General features: G+C 58.4%; 1 protein-coding gene across 10 annotated transcripts in view; it reads right to left on the bottom strand.

Moving 5' to 3' along the window:
- Positions 1–659: 659 nt before the first annotated feature.
- The window catches only part of RFX2 (regulatory factor X2), a 99,804-nt gene continuing 75,409 nt past the window's right edge, over positions 660–25,054 (bottom strand). For 7 of the 10 annotated variants that reach the window (XM_067734049.1, XM_067734047.1, XM_067734051.1 and 4 more), the window contains 11 exons: positions 18,808–18,989; positions 16,526–16,645; positions 13,899–14,014; positions 12,911–13,029; positions 12,484–12,596; positions 12,007–12,161; positions 10,722–10,819; positions 9,652–9,801; positions 8,767–8,975; positions 4,234–4,387; positions 2,736–3,234 (listed from right to left, as the gene is read on the bottom strand). In XM_067734049.1, the coding sequence (XP_067590150.1) occupies positions 2,767–3,234; positions 4,234–4,387; positions 8,767–8,975; positions 9,652–9,801; positions 10,722–10,819; positions 12,007–12,161; positions 12,484–12,596; positions 12,911–13,029; positions 13,899–14,014; positions 16,526–16,645; positions 18,808–18,989 (1,884 nt within the window). In that variant the 3' untranslated portion in view covers positions 2,736–2,766. The other 3 variants (XM_067734052.1, XM_067734053.1, XM_067734054.1) reach the window with 2 other exon arrangements.

The raw sequence follows: 25,054 nt of genomic DNA, 5'->3' as shown, positions 1-25,054 counted from the left end.
GCAGAGGAGTCGGCCTGGAGTCAGGGCCTGGCCACCCGGCTGAGGGGAGGCTGCATGCTTGGGTCCTGAGAGCTCCTCCCCAGGATTGGCCACAGTATTGGTGGGGCCCAGTGCAAAATTAAAGCAGGGGCCCTTTGGTGGAAAACTCTTAAGAATTTCAGGATGGTGGCAGCAGAGCCTTAAGCCAAGCGCAGGCCCTGGAGTTCCCAGCCTGGGATAGCGATGGATGATTTTAGTGTCACCTGGGGTCCCCAGGGCCTCCACCCGGGACAGAGGGGCCCGGTCTGGGGCCAAGGCTGAGCATCTCCGGCGGCACACGGGGCACCAGCCTGGCCCCTGAGAAGCAGCTCTTATGGGCGACTAACGGGGAACTGCGTCCACGTTTCTGGAACATCCTCCCCCCTGTGGGCCCTTCCTGAGCGCATCGCTCTCCTCTGCAGGGTTTCTTCAAAGTCCTATAATGCCCTGTGTCACGGGCCCCCAGAGTGGGTGGTCACAACAGTACGGATGCCCGGCCCGCACCTTCAGCCCACGAGCCAGGCTCTCTGGGGATGGCGCCCAGGAACTGGCGATTTCGGAAGAAGCTCACGCCCTGATTCTTAGGGGGTTCTGAAGTTCGGGCCCCACCGCTTTACCAGATTAACCCCGTAAACAACCAGTGTGCTGTGTCAGCGGCCGGAGCGTGGATTTATTCTGCGTCTCTGAACCAGTTTAGTCTGTTTACAGTCTCGCCCATCCTGGGCTGAGAGTTGTTTTCTTGCCCTCTCTGGCCTTGCTAAATGCTCCTTCTGGAACATTCCCCAGAGAGCCGGAGGAGAGCACTGCTGCCCTCCCTTCCTGGGCTCGTGTGGCCCAGGTCTGGCCAGGCTGGCTGTGCCAGGGCCAGGGGAGTGCGGGAGGGAGGGCTTCGTCCTCCAAGGCCACTGGAGTGGGCGGCGGGGCAAAGGCTGGAGCGTGGACTGCGACCCACAACGGGCACGTTCAGTGTGTTTATTGCAACGGGAAACGAGAACGGGCTCGGAAGGCTGGTGTCTTTACCGTCATTTATATTCCTCCTCGCGGAATCCGGCAAAGGACTAGACAGAGCGTAAGGCAGAAACGTGGAAGAAAAGGCAGGCGTCACAATCCAGGAGCCGTGAGCTTGAACGTCTCCCAGGAAAGGAGATGCAGCTTTAAAGACATTCCTTCTGTCTGAGTTCATCTGAGTCTGCAACTTTAAGACCACACGCACGTTGTGATCATGACAGGCTTTTGGTTTCTTAAAATGAGATTTCTCGTCCTTCCCTGCTGCTCTCCCCGGGCACCTGCGGGCACCAGGGACGCACAGCGCTCCTGCTTGTCGAGAAGTAGGGTGTTTAAAGGCCTCGTGAGTTTACATTAGTACCTTCTGCATGAATGAGAAAACAACATGGGGGACTGAATATACTGCGATATACACATTCATAAGGAATGTTCTAATAACAATTAGAGCACAAAACTATTTGTATGAACATATTTCCAAAAGGAGAAACTATTGCATTTGAGAAGTCGATGCTTCTTGGACCAGAGGTTTGTCTTTCTTCTTTGCAGCTGCTTCGGGAGCGGAACTCTGGCACAGGGCTTACTGGTGCAACACGTTACGAGGGACACAGATCTGGAGAGTTTCGAGGTCAGGCCTGGGACAGCCCTTGGGATTCGTTTGTCCCCAGAGAAGAGTTTGGACCCTGAGCAGTTCAAGATGGGACCTGCCGGGGTCCCAGTGCTCTGGGATCGCTACTTCAAAGGCAGACGTTCTGGAAGGTTCTGTGGAGTGGGGCTCAGGCATGGCTGCTCGTGCACAGACTTGGCAGGATGGCTGCCCTCTGACGGCGCGGCGGAGACCCTGACCTCCCGGCCCCCTTGGAACAAACTCATTCCAGACCTCACAGTTGAACTTGACGTTGGCTGTGAACCTGGACAGATTCACAGTCCTTCTGGTTGCTCATCAAGCTTCTGGCTTTGATTTGGAAAGGCCCCGCCCCCACCACGAGCGGGCCCGCTTCCGTGACGTGTTCTTTGAGTCACGTGGGGCCGTGGGATGCGTGCCGTCCGGGGACGCAACTGGCGGCTGCTTCTGATCCCTTCGGGGTCTAGAGACGGGGTGCCTGGCGGCCGGCAGGGCAGGAGGCCACGGGGCGAGGACCGAGATGGCCTCTCCCACCACAGGGCCTGAGGGGGGCTGCGGGGACACGGCCCGCTTGGCGCTGCCCGACGGTTGCGGGACATCCCTTCCTCCCCAGGACCCGCTGGAGTTTTTTCAAATCAGGGTGCAAATCGGAACGAGCTGGCAGGGGGAGATTCCCAAAGTGGAGGTAGCGACTCGCTCAGCACGGCCCCTTCCAGCTCTGGAAGGGGATGTTTGCAGTGGGGGAAGGAACATTCAGAAGAAGGAAAAGGGGTCTGGGCGCCCCATCTGAGCTTCGGTCGCGGTCACAACGGTTTTCCTCTTGAGGGAGAGCGTGTCCTTTAAGGGCGCCCTGGCCCAGGGGCCCCGGCACTCGGAGTAAAGGAGGCACTACCGCGGCGGAGCTCTGGGACCTGGAGCCGGGGCAGCGCGGCCCAGCTAGACGCCCTGCAGCGGGTGGTTGGGGTCGCTGCGCTCCCGCTTCACCAGGGGCTCGCCCCGGCCTCGGGCCTCCGAGCGGGCGTCGCTGCCTCCACGGTCCTCGCTGAGGTCATCTGTGGAGGCGGGGTGGGGCGCGGGGCACATCTTCAGGGGGCGCGAAGGGGCCAGGGCAGGGCACTGCCTTAGCCTGGGCCTGGGTTGACCCAGTCAACCTGGAGGCCTTCCTCCCCACGACCAATGCCCACGTGCCTGGGCTGTGCTCCCGGCAGCATCGCCCTTGGCGGTTGGGCCCCCCCACCTCCACGGGGCAGGGTATGGGGCCCCGGGGGGGGGCGCTCTCTGGCCCACCTGCCCTGCTCCCCCTCTGGACGTGGCCGCAGGAGGCCCTCACCCCGCCAGCCCCAGCACCGGCACCAGTCCTGTCCGTGGCCCTGCGCTGAGGGGCCTGGTGTGCAGGGAACCAGGGAGAGGAGTAAACGTAATCCAGTAGGAGGGGCAGGGCCTCTGCTCTGAGCCCCCAGTGGGCTGCTGCCCAGTGTCCCCGCCCCAGGGGCCGCCCTGATCGCCACCAGGCCCAGGACAGGAGGGAAAGCCCAGACACACCCACCTTTGTCGAGCAGTGTCAGCGACAGGGAGGCAAGATCGTTGAACTGAAAGAGAGAAGCCCGGAGTGAGGGCCCTCCGCAGAGCAGGTGCCGGGGAAGGTTAGCAATGTCCTCGTCCACAGAGGAATCGGGCTTTCGCTTTGTAAGTGAGAGGGCTTCTGCCGTGAGAAGCGGCCCTGAGGCTGCTGGGTGTCTGGGTGTGGCCCCTCTAACACTTTCCAGGGCCCTGCCTGGGAGTCGCTGGAGGGCTGTGGCCTCTGAGTGGTCAGTGAAGGAAAAGCCGCTGTTTATCACGGGCTTACCACGTACTAAAAGCTCTACAAGTGTCGCCTCATTCCTTCCTTGAAACAACCCTGTCATGACCCAGCAATTCTGCTCCTCGGTCTGTACCCCAAAGAATGGAAACAGGTGCTCAAACAAAATGTGTACATGAATGCTCACAGCAGCACGATTCACACCAGCCAAAAGGTGGACACAGCCCATCTATCAACAGGCGATGGATCAGCAAGGTGGTGCATATCCGTGCAATCAAACAGTGTTTGGCCAGAAGAAGGACAGAAGCCCCGACACTCGCTACCACGTGGACGGACCTCAAGAACACGATGCTCAGTGCGAGAAGCCAGACACAGAAGGACACACAGGGTGTGATTCCATTGATAGGAAACGTCCAGGACAGGCCGATCCACAGAGACAGAGAGTGGGTTCACGGTTGCCAGGGGCCGGGGGGTTTACTGCCAAGGGGGTGGGGTTTTCTTTTGGGGTGATGGAATGTTCTGGAACAAGATAGGTGGTGGTTTCACAACGCTGTGAATGTACTAAATGCCACTGAATTGTTTCCTCTGAGATGGTTAAAAAGGTAAATTTTACTTTCTGTGCATTTTACCTCAATGAGGTGGAAATCCTGCCCGGGCCACGTGAGTAGGGGACAGAGGAGCCAGGGTCCGTCCTGCTGGGGCAGGTGAGCTTTTTCCCACCCGCCGCCCGCCCCCACGAGTGTGTTCTCTCGGGCCCCGAGGCCGGCCCTCTCATCCCGGGGGCGCTCACCTCTCCCATCACGGCAATGGGCGTCTCCCCAGTGGCCTCGGCGACGCGGTGCTCCACCAGGTAGAACATGTACTCGTCGTAGAGCAGCCGGATGAGGTGGAAGGAGCCAAAGCTGGCAGCGCTGCGCAGCGTGAGGTCGCGGATCACCATGGAGCTGAGGCGGCAGACACGGGCTGGCACCTCCGGGACGCCAGGCTCCCCTCCAGCCCCGAGCTGGGCTGCGAGGGGCCTGCCAGCCTCCCAGACCACCCCGCGGCCTTTCCCATCCTTCCCATCCTTAGCCAGCAGTTTTAGGCGCCTAAAAACGAGATTCAAGTTCAGGGCACCTTTGCCTCTTTCATCCAAAGCAGGGGTTGGCAAACCGCAGCCCAAGCCAGACCAGATCCAGCCTGCCAGCCAGGAATGGTTTTTACAGTTTTGAATGGTTGGCAAAAAAAGTCAAAAGAATTGTATTTCACGACACATGGAATGTACCTGAAATTCACACTGCAGCATCCATTAATAAAGTTTTATTGGCTGTGCCTGTCGTTGATGTGCTGTGTGCCTGGAAGGCTTTATCCCTCAAAAAGATCTACCATCTGATTCTTTCCAGAGAAAGCGAGCGCCGATCTAAAGGAGTTATTAAACGTGGTCCCCGACCAAAATCCCTGGCCTATGCGTGCACTGCCACGTGGCCCCAAACACCTGGACACTCCAGCTCAGAACTCACCTACTCTCAGTGACGTCTAATCGCTGTGGTACCGAGAAAAGAAACAGGAAGGGACAAGACAGGAGAGGAGCCCCGGGGCATCGCTCCGGGGCGGCCCTGCCACCCTGGAGTCCAAGCACCCAGGGCCCGGCGAGATCTGTCAGAGAACCCAAGCTGCAGACATCGAATCACTTCCTTCTGTGTAAACACCTCTCCCCCTGCTCCTGTCCGGGCAGCCTGTAACGACTTTGGCCTTCAAAGCGATGTTTGCTCAAAGAACGTTTTTATTTATTTATTTTTGGCTGCGTTGGGTCTTCGTTGCAGACGGTGCTCAGGCTTCTCACTGAGGTGGCGTCTCTTGCTACGGAGCACGGGCTCTAGGCGTGCGGGCTCAGTAGTTGTGGCTCGCAGGCTCTGGAGAGCGGGCTCAGTAGTTGTGGCGCACGGGCTTAGCTGCTCCGCAGCACGTGGGATCTCCCCGGAGCAGGGCTTGAACCCGTGTCCCCTGCATTGGCAGGTGGATTCTTAACCGCTGTGCCACCAGGGAGGTCCCTCAAAGAATCTTCTGAAAATTTAACGAGCCTCAGTTTATCTTTTAACAGGTTGAAACTGCTGCCTGCTTGTGTGTTAGCAATGGGGCATGCGGGCAAGTCGGCAAAGACAGCCAACAACAAATCCGTTTACTTGATTCTTGCATCCATCTTCTCCGGGCCAGTGTGCAGACACGCTCTGACGGCACTTTGGTTCAGCGGTGGAAAAGGAGAGCTGGCTCCAGCCGGCTGTGGTTTTGAGATGCCCTGGAAGGGCAGCCAAGGAGGGGACCCGGGTGGTGCCTGCCTGTGTCCAGATGAGCACTTTAGGAAGCAAAGGTCACCTGAAGAACGTTCACAAAGAATGAAGACGAAGGCCGCCTAAGTGGGCACAGGGAACAGGCTTGGGGTTCGGGATGTGTTTTCTGCTCAGAAGCTCCTTTGGCTCCGTATGGCTGACCCCCTAAAGGTAAGCGAGTGAACACGGACCACGGGTCCCTGGGAAGGGGCCCCCCCTCACCCCTCACCCCCTCCCACCCTCCCTTCCCCATGCCTGGAAGCGGTGCTTGGTTTTCATGCTGCTGCCGATAACACAGGCCCGGAACGAAGCTGCTTGCATTTCAAAGTGTTAAGATATGGTCTGTGCTGCTGCCGCTCTAACGGGAGACCCCAGGCCCGAAGGCTTCGAGCCACCCTCCCACTCTGTGCCCACCCAGAGGCGTACCCGGCACCCTCCCCTGAAGGACCCCCTGGGTCGGGCGCTGGTACCCGGCACCCCCCCAGCCTCAGTGGCTGGTTTGAAGCTTTGGATCGAGAGGCTTTTCTGAACCGTCTCCATGGTCACCTTGGTATGTTTTGGGTTCTCCAAACGGGCTCGCAACTTTCTGCGGTGGGAACATCAGTGGCCGTCAGCTTTACCCGGCCCCTGCCCACCGCTGTCCATTTGCTGGTGGACGCTACAGAGGCAAGTCCCTTAAACTCAACAAGCTGGAGTCAGGTGGGGCCTCCGTCGTTACAGAGAAAAGCAGCCCCCTCTCACGGAGGCCGCAGCCACTCGCAAGCCTCAGCTGGGTTCGCATCTCTGCGGTGTAAGTCACGGGGTCACCCTGCCAGTCCTGATTCCTCAGGTCACGACTTCCGGCCATGGGGGGAGGGGCTGAGTCCCCACCGGCTTTCTCTGCAGCCACCGACTCGGACTCCATTCCTCCCCCATCACCCCAGTGTTGCTTTATCGCACTTTTGGACTAAATCCTGTTCCCTCGGTGGTGATGGGGTTTAAGTCCACAGCTGAGCAACGTGGTCAGTCAGGCTTACAATCCCTTTCTTGTTCATTCATCACCCAACATTCGGACGCTGAGAAGCAGCGGTGAACAAGGGCGACGTCCCAGCTCTCGAGGAGACACGGGTGGTTGTCGAGGAGACAGGCGACGGACAAGCAAACAGAGAACGGGGTGACGGGCAATGGAAGAAAATCCAGGCGCAGGGGACAGAGGACGAGAAGGGGGACGCTATTTCACTCGGGAGGTCTGCAGGCTTCTCTGAGGATGACCGGGCCACAGGGCTCCCTGGGGAACGATGCTCCAGGCAGGGGAGGGCAGTGCAGAGGCCCTGAGGCCAGCAGGCCAGGGCAGAGCACGAGGACGGTGATGGGAACAGGGAGTGACCAGGCCAGCAGCCGGCCGAGGGGTCGGGAAACGTTCCGATAAGAGCCAGACAGTCAATAGCCTTCTGCTCGTCACTGCTCAACGCTGCTGAGGATCTGTAAATGAGCGGGCCTGGCCTCACGCCGATAGCATTTATCTGCACAGCCAGGTGGACGGCAACCGGAGCCCTGGGCCGCAGCCGGCTGGCGGGCTGTGCTGCACGGCCTGCAGGCAGAGAACAGCTGATCGCCTCCGTTGAACAGAACGCTCCATTTCCACGTGTTTACCGCTGAGTGGGACCGGAACTCCGCCGAAGGGCTTCTCTGGGTGAGCGCAGCCCAGGTTTCCTGGCCAGGCAGGGATCCCCGCTCCCGCTCGCCCAGGTGAGAGGTGCAGCGTGGGGACAGCCTTCCCGCGCGATCCTGACTACACCGCTCCCCGGCCTCCTGGGCCCCGCGTGGCTGCACGCAAGTCTGATGCTGCTCTGGTTCCTGGCCTGCGGCGGGACCCGCTGTTTTCTCCCTGGAAGCCTTTACGATCCTTTCTTATCCTAGGTGTCTGAACGTCACAGTGAGGCTGGGAAGCTCATCCACTGGGCGGGGAACCCAGCAGCTCTCGGAAACTTGGGCCGTTAGTTATTATTTTCTTTCCCTCCGTTTTCTCTCTCTTAAAAAAAAAAAATTCCTATCAGCTAGCTAGTAAACAGCCGGGATTGATCCTTTCATGTCTTTTTCCTTCTCTCTTCGTTTTCTTTCATGGGTTCTCTTTCTCACATTCTTTTTTCTTTCTCCATATGTTTTTCTCTCTCACGTTTACTTTCTGTGACGGTTAGTTTTCTGTGTCAGTGATGGGCAGTGATTCAGTCAAACATTAGTCTAGGTGTCGCCATGGTTCCCGTCCACCATCCCTCGAGTTGAGGTGGAGAAGCTCAGCCTCCGCACTGGGGGTGGGCCTCACCTAGTCAGCAGAGGGGCCTTGGGAGCAAAACCGAGGTTTCCCTGAGGAGGAAGGGGTCCCCACCTGCGGACGGCGGCATCTGCTCCCCCGACTTGAGCGTCCAGCTCGTCAGTCCCTGCTACAGACTTTGGACGTGCTGGCCCCGCGATCATGCCTGCCCGTCCCCTGAAATAAATCTCCTTACATTCACACACACACACACACCCCTAACTCACTATAATACAGCTACATACATCGTTTTAAAACACGTCCACCTAACCCTCGCCCAGGACCACCCTGTGGGGAGCCGACGCCCGTCCCTGCCCCCTGCTTGTACTTGGCAGTGAGGGGATAAAGGCTCACGTCGCGTCCTGTTTTCACCCTGCTGCTGTCCTAGCTGGCCCCTCGCACCACGATTCCCCACCTGGTTCTCATCTCCCACCTGCTGCTACCTGCGCTCCTGTTCTCTCTGGATTCTTCCTTTACCTCACTCCGTGGGGATGCTCTAGGGGCAGAAACAAAGGCTCGTGCTTGAGCTGCCGTGTCTCTCCAGCAGGTGGGCCCGAGATGACGGTTTCTGTCTGCAGAAGCCTTTGTAACCCAGTTTTAGGCCCCAGGGGGCTCTGGGCCTGCCCCGGGAGCCCCCAGGAGTGAGGCCCACAGGCTGGTCTGCGTCTCTGGGCCTTGGCCTCCCTCCCAGGTCTGGAGCTCTCTGGGAGATCAAGGGCACACCTACCTGTAGAAGGACCATTTCAGCAGGAACTGCCGCGCAGCCTTCGGGAAGCTGGGGCTGCCCGCGTGCTGCTTCAGGACCTGGGTGACTACGTTGTCCAGCCAGCTGGCCCACTGGTCCAGGGAGCTCTGCTGCTGCAGGGTCAGCTTGAAGTCCTGCTCCAGACGCTGCACCACGCCCTCCTCGCACTGGCACACCCACGAGGCCTGCTCCTGTAGGGCGCGGGCAGGCGAGGGCCGGGTCAGGACGGAGCGACAGCGACATCTCCCGGGCGCGGCCCTAGGCCGGACACACACAAGCACAGACACCTGCTGCTCTCGACCTTTTCCAACTGCGAACTCGGCACCCGCTTCATGGGGCAGAGACGGATGGCCATCCAGAGGGAACCTGCCCGGCTTCCAAGGGCCTAAATCCAGGCTCCCTGCATCCTAGGCCCAGGCTGTACCACGTCTTCGCGTTGCGTTATTTCTAAGCGGCCAGTCCTCTGTGTGCGTGTTTCTGTTTATTCGGTGGATAAACTCAGGGCCTACACTAGACGTAAACACAGCAGCGGGACTCCCCTGACGGCGGCTGCGCTCTCCTAAGCCCAGAGGAGAGAGCCGTGAACGTGGCAGTGGGAAGGCAAATTTTTAATGAAAATGGGCCAAGGCGTTGTCCCAGAGCCTGGAGGCCAGGGGGACGATCACGCAGCGGAGCCCGGGGGTCCCTGAGGACTGTGGGTGCCTCAACCCCGACCCTTCTCACGCAACAGGAGCCTGGGCCGGGCCCGGGTGCGGGGCCGGCTTTGCGGTAGGCTGAGTTTGGTGGGTCTGCGCATTCTTCTAGCGGGTGGAAGCCGGGTCCGCGCGCCCCGGTCCCAGGCCGCGGGGAGGCGCTCGGGAGAGTCACCTGCACGTTGGCGAAGTCCACGCGGTTGAGGTCGCTCAGCATCTGGCTGATCTGCGCCGTGTTCTGCAGCACTGCCCGGGCCGCCTGCGCCAGGTGGTTGAGCGACGTGTAGCGCCGCAGGGTCTGTGCGAAGGCGCCGACCACGCCGACCTGGGGCCCGGGAAGGTGTGAGGCTAAGCCCGTCTGCCTCTCTTCTCAGGGGCATGGCGGCGGAGGGACCAGGGGAGAGCTGTTCTGGCAGGGGAGAGGGACCCGCCCTCCGGACGGTCTCAGAGACCCCGAAGTTGAGAATCAGTGAGGGACACGGGCGTCACCAACGCGTGGAGTGGCATCTACGGCGGACGCCACGGCACAGCACAGCGTGGCCAGGCCCTGGCTGCTAGGATCCCTCTGGCTCTCTGGGAGGGACGGTAAAAATACCGATTCCCAGGCACCACTGGATCGGACGTTGCGAGGTGTGGCCTGGAAATCTGCGCTTTTGAACAGCGACCCAGCCGGTTCCTAAGCGTCCCGACGTTTTACACTCACTGGTCTAACCAGTCAATTCCAGCTTGTGGGGAGCAGGCAGGCGGGATGCCCAGATCTGGCCCCGCCTGTCTGAGGCCGTGAGAATGCTCTCGGGAAGGGAATGGGATCGCCTCTTTTCCACAGGTAGGCCTGATGGCCATGTTTTACATTCTGATCTGTGGCCGAGACGCTAGCAGTAAGGGTGACCACAAAGAGGTTAAATCCCCCTCCTATGACGAGCAGAGCAACACTCGATCTGCTCTGAATCCACCCAAAAGTATCACAGCAAAGACATCTTCTGTCGGGCGCTCCCGGCCAGCACCTGTCCTCCACCAGCAGCAGCCCTGGGCCTTCCTGGAAGGACCACTGACCCTCAGGACACACAGCAGCAGCCCCCTTTCTCTGGGGCCCAGCGGTCCTCCAGTTCCCTGGGGGCAGAGGGACAGGAGCCCCCTCCCTTCACAGCACAGCGGGGCCCGAGGGGGCCCCAGGCTGGAGCCTCTGCCCTCCCCCCCCACCCCGCAGCGTGGTCTGGAGGCCCAGACCCCAACCCCGACTGTTACCTTGGTCTGGATGACCTGCTGTGGGAAGTCGCTCATGGCGTTCGTCAACCAGCCTTCCAAGCTCTTGGCAAAATTGCGGATGGCCTGTGTCAGGGTACCTGGGGGACACGAGTATTAACGGTGAGAAAGGCAGTCTTGCCCGTCAGAATCAGCTCACGTGTAAGAGGTGCACACATGCCGTGGAAATGACCACCCACCGAGAACAAGCAACACAGAGGAGAAGAGATAGTGAGAATTTAGGGCACTTAGTGACGGAGGTGCTGAGTAGGAACTGGGGCCAGCGCCGTTGGTCTCTGCTCGTCTACCTGTCTATGCTGGCAGTTCTCACCTGGGGTGATCCTGACCCCAGGGGACACTGGGCCATGTTTGGGGACATCATGGTTGTCACACTGGGGCGGCTCCTGGCATAGAGGGGATGGGGCCACAGTGCCCAGGATCGCCCCCCGGAGACGGACCCACCCCGATGTCATTGGGCTGAGTGGAGGGGGGAGACCCTGACACACACACGTGCATGTAAACATATTCTACCAACTTCCAAATTTATTTTGAGATGGCTTGCAATAAGAAATACATTTTTTTGAAAAAAGAAAACCACCCCTAGTGTTATAAAAGGAAATATACCCAACCTCAAACCTTAATACACAGAGACTCTAAGAGCACACTACACTGAACAGTCTCCAGGCTGGCAAGGCCAAAGGAGAACTGCAACGGTTTTGCCGTTTCCCATTTTCTGGCAAAAAAAAGCAGCAGACCAGGTCATCAAAAAGATGGAGGCTCCCCAGCGCTAACAGGCACGGATGTTAACAGGCAGCCGTTCGTTCGGGAAGAGCGAGGCTCAGCGCCCGGCCTCCTCACCCTCACGAGGTCGGGACTCGCGTCCTGGGGGCCCGAGGGACAGCCCCTAGGTAGGGGGCCCCCTGCTGGCGGGTGTTGTCACCACCTCCGGAGGCCACAAGGGCGGGTGGGGGCAGAGGCCCTGGGAGGGTCCCCACGGCCCGCATCAGCCCCAGACGGGTGTAGCCATCAAGGGCCACCATCTCCTTTTCTCTCCCTTCCTCAGTCAAGGCCGCTGGAATCTGGAGAAGGTCTGAAGAATCCACCCCTTCATGCTGCAGACTCACAGTGCTGGGAGGAAGCCGAGCTCAGCGTCAGATCAGCTGGGGAAGCGGGTTAGAACCCGACTCAGCCCCCGCCCCCCGAGGCTGTCCCGCGACCTCGGCTGGCCTCCACTCTGGGAGTCTCCTCTGGGGAGGTCGCGGGCAGGGGTGTGGGGAGGGGCGCTTACTGGGCACGGGCCGCAGCACGTCTGGGATGAGGATCTCCACTAGCGCCTGGTACAGGATGTGGTCGCAGGTCCTCATCCACCTGAGCACGGGGTCGCACTTGCACAAAGACACCAGCTTGTCCTTGGGGAGGACGGCGCCCTCCGGCTCCTCGTCGCTGCGGGGGACGGGGTCACGGGGGACACAGGTGAGCCGTCAGCCCGGGGCCTGCTCTCGCGGGATAAGCGGAGTGAGGCTGCAGGACCACCTGGGGCAGGCAAGCTCCCTGCCCCGGGGTCACCCCTGAGATCCTCGCCGAACAAAGGGAAATGCCATACAAGTCGCACACCAAGTCAGAGGAAAGATCACACGTGCGTGAGGGGGTCTGAGCGCTGATTCTTGAAAAGCTGGTGCATTTGTGGGTGTCAGCAGGAGACGGTCTGCAGGGCAAACCCAGGCCCCGTGAAACTGAGGCCTGTCTGGGGGCTGACGGGCAGTACCTGGTAGGTAGAGAGGCAGGGCCGTCGCCGGAGGAGGCTTTAGAATTCCAGAAGGAAAGCCACAGCTTCTCAACGTAGTGGAACTGGAGGTTCATCACGACATCTAACGTGGCCTAGGAATAAACACGGCTGGATAAACACTCCGCTGCACTCACACCACGTGACTGCCATCAGACTGTGCCAAGCAAGCGGCCGGGATATGGGCTGCAGCGGGGCCTTTCCAAACCCAGACAGACCACGAGAGGGGATGGGAGTGAACGAAGGAGGATTCCATCCACCCCCGGCCAGAGGGAGGGGGGGCCAGTCCTGTCTGCTCCTTGTCACCGGCGGGGACACCCAGTGATGCTCTGGCGCTGGCCTCGCGCAGCTGACCGAGGCGCCCACCGGAGCCCCCAGGGCCCGGGCTCGGGGTTCGGGGGGCAGTCACCTCGCAGTGCCGCCGGTAGGCCAGCTGAAGGGCCTTGATGTCGTGCAGCGTGACATTCTCCTGCAGCAGGACACTGCCCAGGTCGGGCGCCGGGAACTCCGGAAAGACGTGGGACACATCTGTGGCGGGGCGGGGGGGAACGAGGGGGCAGGTCAGCAGGGCTGGGGACACCGGCCGTACGTGTTGGTGACCCCATGCCAGCCCTGGCTCCTCTCACACCACACAACCCTTAAGCTTTGGTTTTCTCAGGTGCAGGGAGGGGACAACATCGTCAGCTCCCGGTGACGCACAAAGCACAGGGCCTGGGCCTGGCACACATCGTGCACTCCATCCCCCCAGCATTGGGGGCGCCCAGGTGGGTGACAGCGTCTCCAGAAGACCCAACAGGGGAGGGTTCAGTCGGGGCTCAAAGATACACTAAAGTACACGGAGGCCACCCACGTCTTTAGCATATCCCGTCACTCCGGGGCAGGGACGGTGCCAGCTGGGGAGGGACTCTCCCAGGGAGGGGCCCGGCTCAGCTGAAAGTACATCCAGTCCTCTTTCCGATGGGCATTTCATTTTACTTATTTTCTTTCAGTTTAGTACATTTTATATTTTAATTTTTGGGCCGAGCCACGCGGCTTGTGGGACCTTAGTTCCCCGATCAGGGATCAAACCTGTGCCTCCTTGCTGTGGAAGTGTGGAGTCCTAACCACTGGACCACCAGGGAATTCCCCTTATTTACTTATTTTTATGATGGTCACTTTAATCCATTATTTTTGGATTAATATCCATTAATTTGGGAGGAACATGCTGATTATTCTAAAGTCTCAGGGATTCCACAAAGAGGGTTTATCTAGAACTTTCTATGTAATTGAAAAGGTGATATACAAGAAAACTGTCTAAAGCATCCCTGTAGATGCTGCTGGTGCCGAAACCCAGCCCCAGCGGTGCCGAGTGGTCCCAGAGCCTTGCCAGCAGGCCCTGCGCCGGGGTGGGGGCTCACCGATGTACTGCTGGTGGTGCTGGCTTTGGGCAGCCATGGCCTGCTCAGGTGTGCTGTGCAGGCTGCCGTGCGAGCCGCTCTCCCCAAGGCTGTCCGTCTTCTGGGCTGGCCGGTACCTGGGCAGGGAACACGTGTGCCACCGTGAGGCCTTAACAGCACTGCCCAGAAGGGGCCCAAGGAGTGGAGGACGGAGCAGGATTTGGTTTGGGGTGTCTGTGTAATTTTCTAAAACTTGTGGTCAAATAGAAAACACAAAATTTACCATTAAAATGGTATTTTTGAGTGCACTGAGTCCCCCAGTATATTTTGAGTGCAGTGGCATTAAATACATTCACACTGTCGGGCAACCATCCCCACGATCATCTCCAGAACTTTCTCATCTTCCCAAACTGAAACTCTGTCCCCATGAAACACGGACCCCCCCTTCCCCTCCCCCAGCCCCTGGCCCCCACCATCTACTTCCTGTCTCTATGCATGTGACTCCTCTAGGGACCTCACATAAGTGGGATCAGACAGTATCTGTCCTTTTGTGTCTGGCGTATTTCACTGAGCATCGCGTCCTCTGGGTTCATCCACGTTGCAGTGAGTGTCTGAATCTCCTTCCTTTTGAAGGCGCAATACCACTCCACTGTACGGATGGACCACATTTGTTTATCCACTCATCTGCTGATGGACACCCGGGTTGCTATTACATGTATATATTCTAACACTTCTCTCTTAGAAGACAAGTGAACTTCTTTACATAGAGTCCCAAACGTCTTACTATTATGTGATCTCAAAGCACATTCTGAGACTTTTATTTTGCCTTGAGCTAGAAAGCAGTGGACAGCCTGTCCAGGCAGCAAACTGAGAAACGTGACGGAGAAGGGCTTCCTGGGATGACTTGCTTGAGCCCTGAGGGATGCGCATGCCAGGTGGGATGGGTGCGAGGGACCCAGCCTGAGCTAGGGGTGCCTCTACTTGTGGGATGTAGGGCCAGGCTCACTGGGAGGAGGGAGGACGCCGCTCAGAGGTATGTGGACCACCTGACTTTGTGGGGGTGGGTGGCTCTAAGTGTCAATGGCACAAGCCTGTGGCCCGAACCCCACAACGGAAGCTACAGAGTCCTTGTCTGTGGACGATCAGGTACAGGATGGACTCCTGGTCCCGGAGAAGGTTCCAGGCTCTCTCCTGCGACCTCCAACTCCCGTGATCGGCCATGTGGTTGGGAGTCACTGGGACCCCTTAGAGCAGCTAAAATGGGGTGTCAGCCACGCAGCTCAGCTGAGGCACGAAGATGCCACGTGGAAGAGAGTGGGGTGCATCCCTGCCCTGGAGGAGAATGGACCCCGGAGAGGGGCCGGGGACAGAGGCGGGCAGAGGGGTGAGTGGAAGGGGCCAGGGAGCTGGTATTCGAGTGGGGCCCTGAACGGGGCGTCTCCAACTAGGGCTGCAGAGCACCATTTCTGCCCCCCGTTTTGAAATAAAGTTTGACGGCCACATGGCCACACCCGTTGCTTTGTGGAGGCTTTCACGCTACACGGGCAGAGCTGAAGGGTCTCCACAGATAGTGTCTGCCTGCGAAGCTGAAGATATGTGCTCTCTGGCCCTTTACAGAAAAAGTGTGCTGACCCCTGCCTTAGAAGATGAGTAGGTCTGTGAGGCAGAGAACATTCCAGAAAATGACCAGGCCTTTCCAGCCATCAGATCCAAAGGTCAGCAGGAAGCAGCAACTTAAGTGTATAAGCTTCTTTCTCCTGGCTTCTGGGGTTATGTTCAGTGTTCTCTCTCTTTCTTTGAAGACAGAGAGGAAAAATCAAAGATCTGTGATTCTAACTCTATGGCATTCAGGAAAAGGCAAAAACTACGGAGCCAGTAAAAAAACATCGGCGCTCGCCGGAGGTTGGCGGGGAGGAGGGACCAACAGGAGGAACAGGGAGCGTTTTTAGGGCAGTGAAACTACTCTGTACCATCCTCTAATAGTGGATACAGGTCATTGCACCTTTGTCCAAAGCTACAGAGTGGGGCTTCCCTGGTGGCGCAGTCGTTGAGAGACCACCTGCCGATGCAGGGGACACGGGTTCGCGCCCCGGTCCGGGAGGATCCCACGTGCCACGGAGCGGCTGGGCCCGTGAGCCATGGCCGCTGAGCCTGCGCGTCCAGAGCCTGTGCTCCGCAACGGGAGAGGCCACAACAGTGAGAGGCTCGCGTACCGCAAACAAACAAACAAACAAAAACCAAAGCTACAGAGTGTACGACACAGAGAGTGAACCCTAATGTCGGCTATGGACTTCGGGTGACAAGAACGGGTCTATGTGGGTTCATCAACTGTAACAGAGGCACAACACTGGAGGCCGGGGTGTGGGGGGGCACGTGGGAAATCTCTGCACCTTCCACTCACTTCTGTTGTGACCCTGAAACTGCCCGCGTCCTGCTGGCCTCACTCCACGCCAGGTGCAAGTGAAAGGCAGGGCTCTCCCAGGACGCCGAGATGGGGGCGAATGTGAACTGGTTTTCTCCACTCCATCCATGTTTCATCCATTTCCAGGTTGTGGTCAATGGTCGAGAAACCCCTCTCCCTCCGTTCCTGCTAGTGAAACCTCTCAGTGGGCTGGCTGATCCTTGGGCCGGCCGGGCAGCTCACCCACCTGGGCTTCTGATGCACAGGCTGCTGCCGCATGGCCATGTACTGCGTGTCCTCCTGCAGCCGGTTCAGGGGCGAGTCTGGCTTCAGACGGATCCCGTAGTAATGATACTTGGAGTTGCCCCTAGGAACCAAACATCTGGGGTCAGCTCTCTTTGCAGATGTCCTAAACCGCAAGACAGGGCTCTTTCCCCGCCCTTCTCCCTGGGCTCTCGGGGCCAGTGTTCCCTGGACCGTGTGGGAAACTTTCATGGGCTGTCCCGTGGTCAGAGAGGTTCAGGAAATTCTGTAACGACTTCCCCCTCTGGGAGATTCCCCTCTTGTTTTTTAGTATGATAAAGGCTCTGAGAAGTCCTGCAGTAAAAAAGCCAGTTCAACTTTGTTTAACCCAGCATGGTCTAATAATAGCAATAATCATACTTGTTATTATAATAAACAATAATAATATTATTATAATAAAGAATACTTATAATAAATAATAACACTTATTATTATAATAAATAATAATAATAATAATAATTACTATTATTAACTCTCTCCCCTTCCAATCATCTAATAACACGTTTTACAAATGGTACAGTTTGGGAAACACTACCTTATTTTATTATGGGAGAAATGATGCTCAAAGGGTTTTAAATAATTTCTTTAAGGAAATAGGTCAGAAGGGGCTCCTCTGGAGGGAAGGACAGACACGCGGCCTTGCAAACACCCCCAGCTCACGGGCTGCCATTTTCCCTGAGTTGGCAACATGGACAAGCCGGGGAGCCTGGGTCCTTCCCAGGTGAGGTGCGAGTTGAACTGGTGCTCGGAGGGAGAAAGCGGGGAGGATGGGCCCCAATTCTGAGGCCAGCATCTGGGACCCTCTGAAGGTGGAGGCCCCAGGAGCCATCTGGAAAGGCCCCAGGGCAGCGGTGGCCGTGTCCCCAGAGGTCATGGACTCCTTCTCCCTGCCCCCCTCTGGCTGCCCATGTTTTGTAAGGATGTCCTCCGTCAGGGATCCCAAGGTGGCAGAGAACTCTCCTGGCCCTGTCCTTTAAGACACCCGCTTCTGGGAGGGGGTGAGTGAACACCGAGACCCACGTGTGTGCGCCTTCACCCAGGGCACGTGGCGAACCCGGCCGGCCACAGGTCAAAGCCATGCAAGATGATCTCACGTGTGGGCCAAGCCCCCCGCTTTGAACAGAGCGAGGCCGTCTTTTCCTAGTGGGAGGAGCCAAACGCTACTGCCGGGGTCGGGGGTGGAGGGAGAAAGATTCCCGCCCGTGAGGGTCCCCGGCCGCTGTCTGCCAAGAGCAGCCCAGAGTGGATCGGTCCAGGCACAGCAAAAAGCATCAAGACATGGTAAATCCAACTCGACTAGACAGTCCAGAGGCTGCTATTTAAAAAGCCTGCTATGGCCAGGACACGGAAGCAACCTAAGTGTCCATCGACAGACGAATGGATAAAGAAGATGTGGCACATATATACAATGGAACATCACTCAGCCATAAAAAGAAACGAAACTGAACTATCTGTAGTGAGGTGGATGGACCTAGAGGCTGTCATACAGAGTGAAGTAAGTCAGAAACAGAAAAACAAATACCGTATGCTAACACATATATATGGAATCCAAAAACAAAGGTCATGAAGAACCTAGGGGCAGGACAGGAATAAAGACGCAGACGTAGAGAATGGACTTGAGGACACAGGGAGGGGGAAGGATAAGCTGGGACGAAGTGAGAGAGTGGCATGGACATATACACACTACCAAATGTAAAATAGATAGCTAGTGGGAAGCAGCCGCATAGCACAGGGAGATCAGCTGGGTGCTTTGTGACCATCTAGAGGGGTGGGATAGGGAGGGTGGGAGGGAGGGAGATGCAAGAGGGAGGAGATATGGGGATATATGTACAGCTGATTCACTTTGTTATAAAACAGAAACTAACACACCATTGTAAAGCAATTATACTCCAATAAAGATGTTAAACAATAAATAAATAAATAAAATAAAAAGCCTGCTATGGAAAATGTCAAACGAAGGGAGAGAGCCGAGGTGAAGCGAAGGGAGAGAGCGGAGGTGAAGCCCGTGTCCCATCACCAGGAGAGAAGCGATCACGGCCCACGGGTGGCCAGGCCGGGCCCAGGCTACCACCAATTCAGGGCAACTCCAGGTGCACCCGGAGCCGCGGACGTCAGGACGTGCCAGGAGGGGGGAGCCTCACGTTCTCCCGAAGCTCGATGTCTGTATAAGGGAAGAGGAGGGTGGGGGGCGGGTGCAAGGGCTGCCAGACACCCTCACCGACCCACCTGGTACCCAGCCGCCGCGTCCTCAAGCCCATGAACACGGAGCGGATCAGCTTCCCAAAGGAGGCCGCGTTCACGGGGTCCAGCTTGTGTTCCTGGCAGTGGCGAAGGTAGTGGTTGTAGAGCGAACTTCTGGGGAGACTCACGCCTTCTGCGGTTTCGTAATTATCCAAGAGCCACTGGAGCTGGATGGACAAGACAGGCCGGATGCTGACGTGGACGCACCGACAGCATCACATGCCTTCTGTCCTCCGACACGACGGGGAAACTCACCTCTACTGTCACCGATTCAGGTTCAATTTGGGGCACGTTCATTACTTAATAGCTTCTTTTCACTTGCTTGTTTATTCCTTCGATTTCTAGCCAAGCTTTCAGGTTCCTTGACTTAATTTACAAAAACCTGCCCGTGATGGAGACTGAAACCCCCACAGGCCTCGCACACCAAATGCTTCCTAAACCTACGGGGATGGAGCTGATCTGAGCACCCGGGAAAGGAAGATGAAGAAAAACCCCACGGCCAGTCCGCATGGCGCCCCGCGTTAAGGTAATACCACCGCAGTCCCTGTACTCAGGACCGAGAAGAAAACAAATGGGAAACTGAATAGAAGACTGAAAGGCTCGTGTGCCAGGTTTTGTGCTCAGGCCAACGGCAGGGAAGAGGATCCAAGGCCGAAGTTGAGGCCCCCAGAGGTCAGCACTGACTCAGAACTGTCCACACAGAGAGCTCAGTTCCCACACCAAGGGAGGCTGAACCCCCCTCGCCCACTTTGCACCCACTGCAGAGCGCCCCAAAGGCTGCGGTTTGATCCTGGCTTCGAGACGGTTCCCCAACGGAGGGAGGTCTGGATTTGGAAGAGTGAGCCCGGGAACGAGGCCAGAGGCAGGATCCCGCATCAGGATCGGGATGGGGCTCCCTGCTGCCGGGGCCCCTGTCCTCTGTGCTCCCACACCCTCTGTCCTTCTCCCTGGGAGATCGCCGCCCCACCCCCCCTACCCCCAGCCCCCTCTGGTGCTCGGCCCTGCAAGCCAGGTCGTGGCCCCGCCCAGACTTATAAGCCCGCAGGCTGCGAAGTCTGCTTGCATCGCCCTTGTAGACACGTTTGGGAATGCTTTTAACATGCAAAGAGGTAGAGAGAACAGACTCCTGAACTCCTGCTTCAACAATCACCACCTCAGGGCCCATTTTACTTCCTCTAAGCCCCACACACTGCCTCTGCCACTTTGTCTCAGTTTAAACTCATTTTTAGTGGAGTATAGTTGCTTTACAATGTTTTTGTTTGTTTGTACGTTTGGGGCCACGCCTCGCAGCATACAGAACTTCCCCGACCAGGGATCAAACCCGTGTCTCCTGCAGCGGCAGCGCGGAGTCTTAACCACTGGACCACCAGGGAGGCCCCCTCCTGCCATTTTAAAGTGAACTGACGTGCCTTCGTTTCCTCCCTGGGGACTCCCGGCTCTAACGTGGACCCGAGTGAGAGGCGGGTGGTGGGGTCAGCTGGTGGCAGGGATGCTAGAATAAGGAGAGTTTCAGAGGCAGAGGGTGGGCCTGGGCTGGATGTGCAGGATGAAGGTGGGGAAAAGGTCAAAGGTCCAGGTGAAGGGGCCCTGGGGGACTGACAGAGCAGAGGGTCCTATAACACCGCGCTCCCCAACCTTTTTGGCACCAGGGGCCGATTTCGGAAGACAATTCTTCCGTAGATCGTGGGGGGGGAGGGGGGAGGGTTCAGGCGGGATGGTGGGGAGCGCTGGGCAGCAGCAGGTGTAGCTTCACTCGCTCCCCTGCCGCTCACTTCCTGCCGTGCGCCCCATTCTTAACAGGTCGTGGACCGGTGCCCCCTGCTCTAACGGAAAGACAGCCCTCTGGCCTCCAGAAGGGCTGGGGTAATGGGTTCTGCTTTGGGGAGGTGGGGGAGGAGTGCTGGGCTGGCATTCAGGGTGGAGGTCGGGACCAGATGTGTTAATGTGACACCAGGAGCCCAGAGCGGGTCTGTGCGGGTGGGGCCGAGGAGGGGTGTGTGAGGCGTAGCATCGAGGCCTGGGGTCAGGTGCTGCCCCGGGGAGAGCCTGCAGCGGGCCCTCCCCAGGCGCCCTGCAGATGAGGTATCTGCCACACCACCTCCTCACTGAGGGACCAGCCCAGCTGCCGATCCGAGTAGCAGGTTTGAACCAGGGGTCGCCGGCCCTCCCGTCACCACGAAGCCTGCCTCCTGCAGCCCTGGGTGCACAGGAACAGCTGTCCACTCATCTGTCTGTGTGCTGTGGGATGTCATGTGCTGGCTGCGCCCGTGACCCCGCAGGGGGATCCCACCCCCACCAGTGGGTGAAGGGGGGGCAGTTACCACGGGGATGCGGGGAGGAGGAGGCAGCAGCCAGAGGCTGAGGGAAACAGGAAAGGGTTCTTCAGTTCCCCCTTTGGTTTCTACTTTCCATCAAGTCACCTAGATATATAATTTTCAAACTTTCCTTAAATGTGCTTTTTCTACACAAAGGTGGCAGAGCACCCCCCCCTTCTCTCTCCAAGGCTTTGCTCCGGTCCACGGCTCCCACCCTTAGGGGCCATCTCCTTGGCGCCCCTTGTTCTGACCCCTCCTGTCCCACCAGCTACAAGCCTTCCCACAGCAGCCTCACCAGCCACAGGGGGGAACTGGGTTCTGTCTGTCGCCCCGCTGTCTAGTTGCAATTGGCTCAGGATCCAGGATCCAGGTGAGGAAGGGCTGGTATTTGCTGGCCCCTGAGCCCCAAGGTTTTCCAGAGCACCGCTCGCCGACACAAGCATTCATTTTCCATCGCTTGTCTCCCTGCTGAAACGGGAGCTGAAACGGGAGCTCCAGGAAGCAGAGACAGAACCGGGTGTGCCCACGTTTGCACCCCGTGAAGATGCCTCAAGAAACGCTGATGGAGAGGAGGAGGGGTCCCGCAGAGCGGAGGGGACCCCAGCATGAGGAGGGCCGACAGCCTCTGGATGTGCAAGCAGGAGGCTCTTCCTGTCTCTGCCACCCTGGCTGGGGAGCATAGGCCGCTTCTAGGGGAGTCCTCTGTGGGAGGGAGAAGCCGGGACCAGGGGCCCAAATGTCTCAGGGTCTGAGAGCCTGGGGGGGTCCTCAGGAGGCTCCTCAGGCCGCGAGGTGGAGGCCTGGGAGGGGCCCCGGACCAGGTCCTGAGAGATGGAGGCCGAGACCCCGCCCGGCACCTGACATGACTGGCCCAACGTGAGAAGGAAGGTTTGGGAAATAAGATGATGGCTTCTGCTCCTGACCACCTGGGCCAAATCCCAAGAATTACACGGAAAGCAGACTTCCTTGCGGGTGACTACGTGGACACCGACACCAAGGATGTGTGGTTAACTCCCTCCTGAGTAGAGGTAAGCACAGAGCGAACAGATGCCACCAGCAGCCTCCGAAGCAATAATGGGTTCACTTCCACCCTCTCCGGCGACGAGAGGTGACCGGGAAGGGAGGCTGACGGCGCTGGAGGGCGGTCTACGGGCTCCGTGAAGGCAGAGCCTCCCCTGTAGGCTGAGCGAGCGCCGGCGGGGTCTGCGCACCGCACTCCTGACGCGCTACCTGGTGTCATCCCGACCAGCTGAGCATCGCACGTCAGTGACACTAGGTGAACGGGAGGCCCATCTCCCCACCACACAGCCCCGCCTCGCCCGCGGCAGACTGACCGGGTGTGACGGTAGGAGGCTGTGGCCATGGTGGGTGGGGGGGGAGAAGTGGTCTGATTCCGGATGGTTCTGAAGGCCAAGGGGCATCGGATGCAGGCTGTGGGCGGAGGAGGGGGCACAAGGATGAGCCTCCAGCAGGACGGCGCTGCCCTGGATGAGCCAGGAAGGTGGCGGGAGGTGCAGGGTCTGCTGTGGGGTGGGGGCGGGGGGCGGTCAGGGCTCGGCCCACAACACACGTGCGCAGCTGCGCCTCCAGGCGGGCAGGCGCCCTTGGAGGCTCAAGGGTGGAGCTGACGGGAGAGGCCCAGCCTTGACGCCCACTGGGAAAGAGCCTTTCCCTCCAGGAGACCAGGCGGGGTCGTCGAGGTGGTGAGGGGGCCGGGGAAACTCCAAAAAACAGCAGTCCAAGCGCGACCACTGCCGGAGGCCTTCGCCGCCATAATCTGGAGCAACTCCTAGGCAGAGCACCCAGCCCATGAAGCTGCCACAGCCCATCGCCAGCCCAGACTGCAGGGCACGGCTCTGTCACTACACCACCACCTGAAGGCTAAATCATCTCTGACCATTTATGTTTCTTGATTTTAAAAAAAAAAAAGGTCATACAATCTGAATACGATCCACCTAAAGCAGGTCCTTCTCCCAGGGGCTGGAAATAGTAGTTTATGTGCAGTAAGCAGCGGCCACCTCTGCAGGGACCCATGATGGGGGTCCCTGAGTCAGCAGGGGCTGGGGGCCTCTCCCGATAGACCCGGGACAGCAGACGGGCAGGCCTGGCTGGCGTGGCTGCACCCACACGCCACAGTGACACCCTGGTGAGGGACGGCATCTCCATTCCCAGCTCAACTTTCTCTGCCTCCTTCCTCCAAAACAGTCATCCCTCGTTTCCTGCCACCAAATCATGCGTTCCCCTGTTTTAAAGATGGCTCGGGGCCCATCTCTTCCCTCAGGGGCTCCCACACCAAGGCTGGAAGGTCCCTTCAACCCTCAGACACCCTGGTCCGAGTCCCGAGGGCAGCCTGGGGAGCTGGGGTGACCCTGATGTCGGGTTGGGTCTGAAAGGCACAGCCCAGCCTTCCTGGGCTCTGGGCATCTCGCCACCCGGCACCAGGCTCTCCTGCCCGGGCGCGGGGACTGCAGCCGGTGGTGCCCAGGGACAACTGTCTCAGGTGAGCGCGGCCAACTAGGACCACGAAGGGCTCTGCAGGACACAAGGCCGTCTGTCGCCAGGAGACACCCTAGCTCTCTCCCCGCCCTCCCTGCCCAGACAAGCTCCTGGCCGGCTGACCGCAGCGCGTGGGGTCGACTCTTTACCGAGATCTTCTTTCTATCCTCTTTGAGTCGCCAAGCCTCAGATCCTACTTCTTACGGCTCCCAATGGGAGAAAACGACTTAAATTGCCAGAAGGAAAACGGACACAGGGAGGATCTTCCTGCTCAGAAACTGAACTCAGGAACGGAAACTGGTTTTGGAGGAGCAGCCAAGGCAAGCCCGCCTTCCGGAGGAAAAGCGTTAGAAAGCCAGAGGCATCCCTGCAGCCAGAGACTGAGGCTCATGCGTTTCACACAGACATTTTAAACTTCCCGCGGATACGCCGCCGGCCTGGGGTCCGCACCCATCCTGCCTTCCTCATGGCTCTCTGGGGCTGCCCTAGCGCCTGGCCTCGCAGGCTGTGCCGTGGCCACGTCTGCTCGAGATCTGAAGAACTCTGGTCCCCGAGCAGAGAATGCTGTCTTGCAGACTTCCTACACGCTCCGCTCTAAGGCTGCAGCTTCCCTTCTCCAGACCTTCCCACCAGGTGACATCATCCGGCAGTGATGGACAACAGGGTGGCCATGACCCACCTAGCCTGGGGCCTGATGGACTTTTGTTTTTCCTTCGAGACAGCCGGGATGAGGCTGCTCTTCCTCCAGTGACCAGCGCTCTGAGGCTCCGCCAATGGGCTGGAGGTGCTGGCCACGCCTGTGCCCCCCGACAAACCCAGAACCTCCTGGATCTTTCCCTAGCGGGCTTTCTGGCCCCGCACCCTGAATCACTCACTTTGAATGTCGGCCAGTATGAAAGTCTTGCTGGGGTCACAGCTGGGATCGGGTCCAACTAAAGGGGAATTCTTTTCTTTGATGTTTTAATTCTCAAAAGGAAGCCAATCCCAACCCAAGTGCTTGAGAAAAGCTGCCAGAAGTGCGGCCTGTCCTACCTCCAAACTGCCGAACGAAGTTCCAGTCAAGTTAAAGCCGCATTGAGGGCGTTTGGAGAAGTAAGGGGAAAAGGGAGGAGTGGGGGGGTGGCAACAGGAGCTTTCCCTCCTCAATGGTCCCCAGAAGCCGAGTCCCTGCACTGTCATCTCTGCCAGCCCCGTCCTGCCACTCAAAGCCACCCAGAGGCAAAGACCTTTGCGCCCTCCTGGCCTTGGGGCCTACGATCACGTGGTGTCCCCAGAAGAGAAAGGTCTTATGCAGCTAAAATCAATAGGAATTAGTTGCTTTGCCCTTTTGTCAAATTACCAATCTTTTTTTATTTTCAAAAAGCTGATCACAGGAGAATTAGCTAAGAACGCTTATGGCACCCCCAATCCGGCGTCATGTT

This window comes from Pseudorca crassidens, chromosome 3 (genome assembly GCF_039906515.1).
Source record: "Pseudorca crassidens isolate mPseCra1 chromosome 3, mPseCra1.hap1, whole genome shotgun sequence".
Taxonomy (NCBI): domain Eukaryota; kingdom Metazoa; phylum Chordata; class Mammalia; order Artiodactyla; family Delphinidae; genus Pseudorca; species Pseudorca crassidens.
This window is presented reverse-complemented; position numbering and strand designations above follow the sequence as displayed.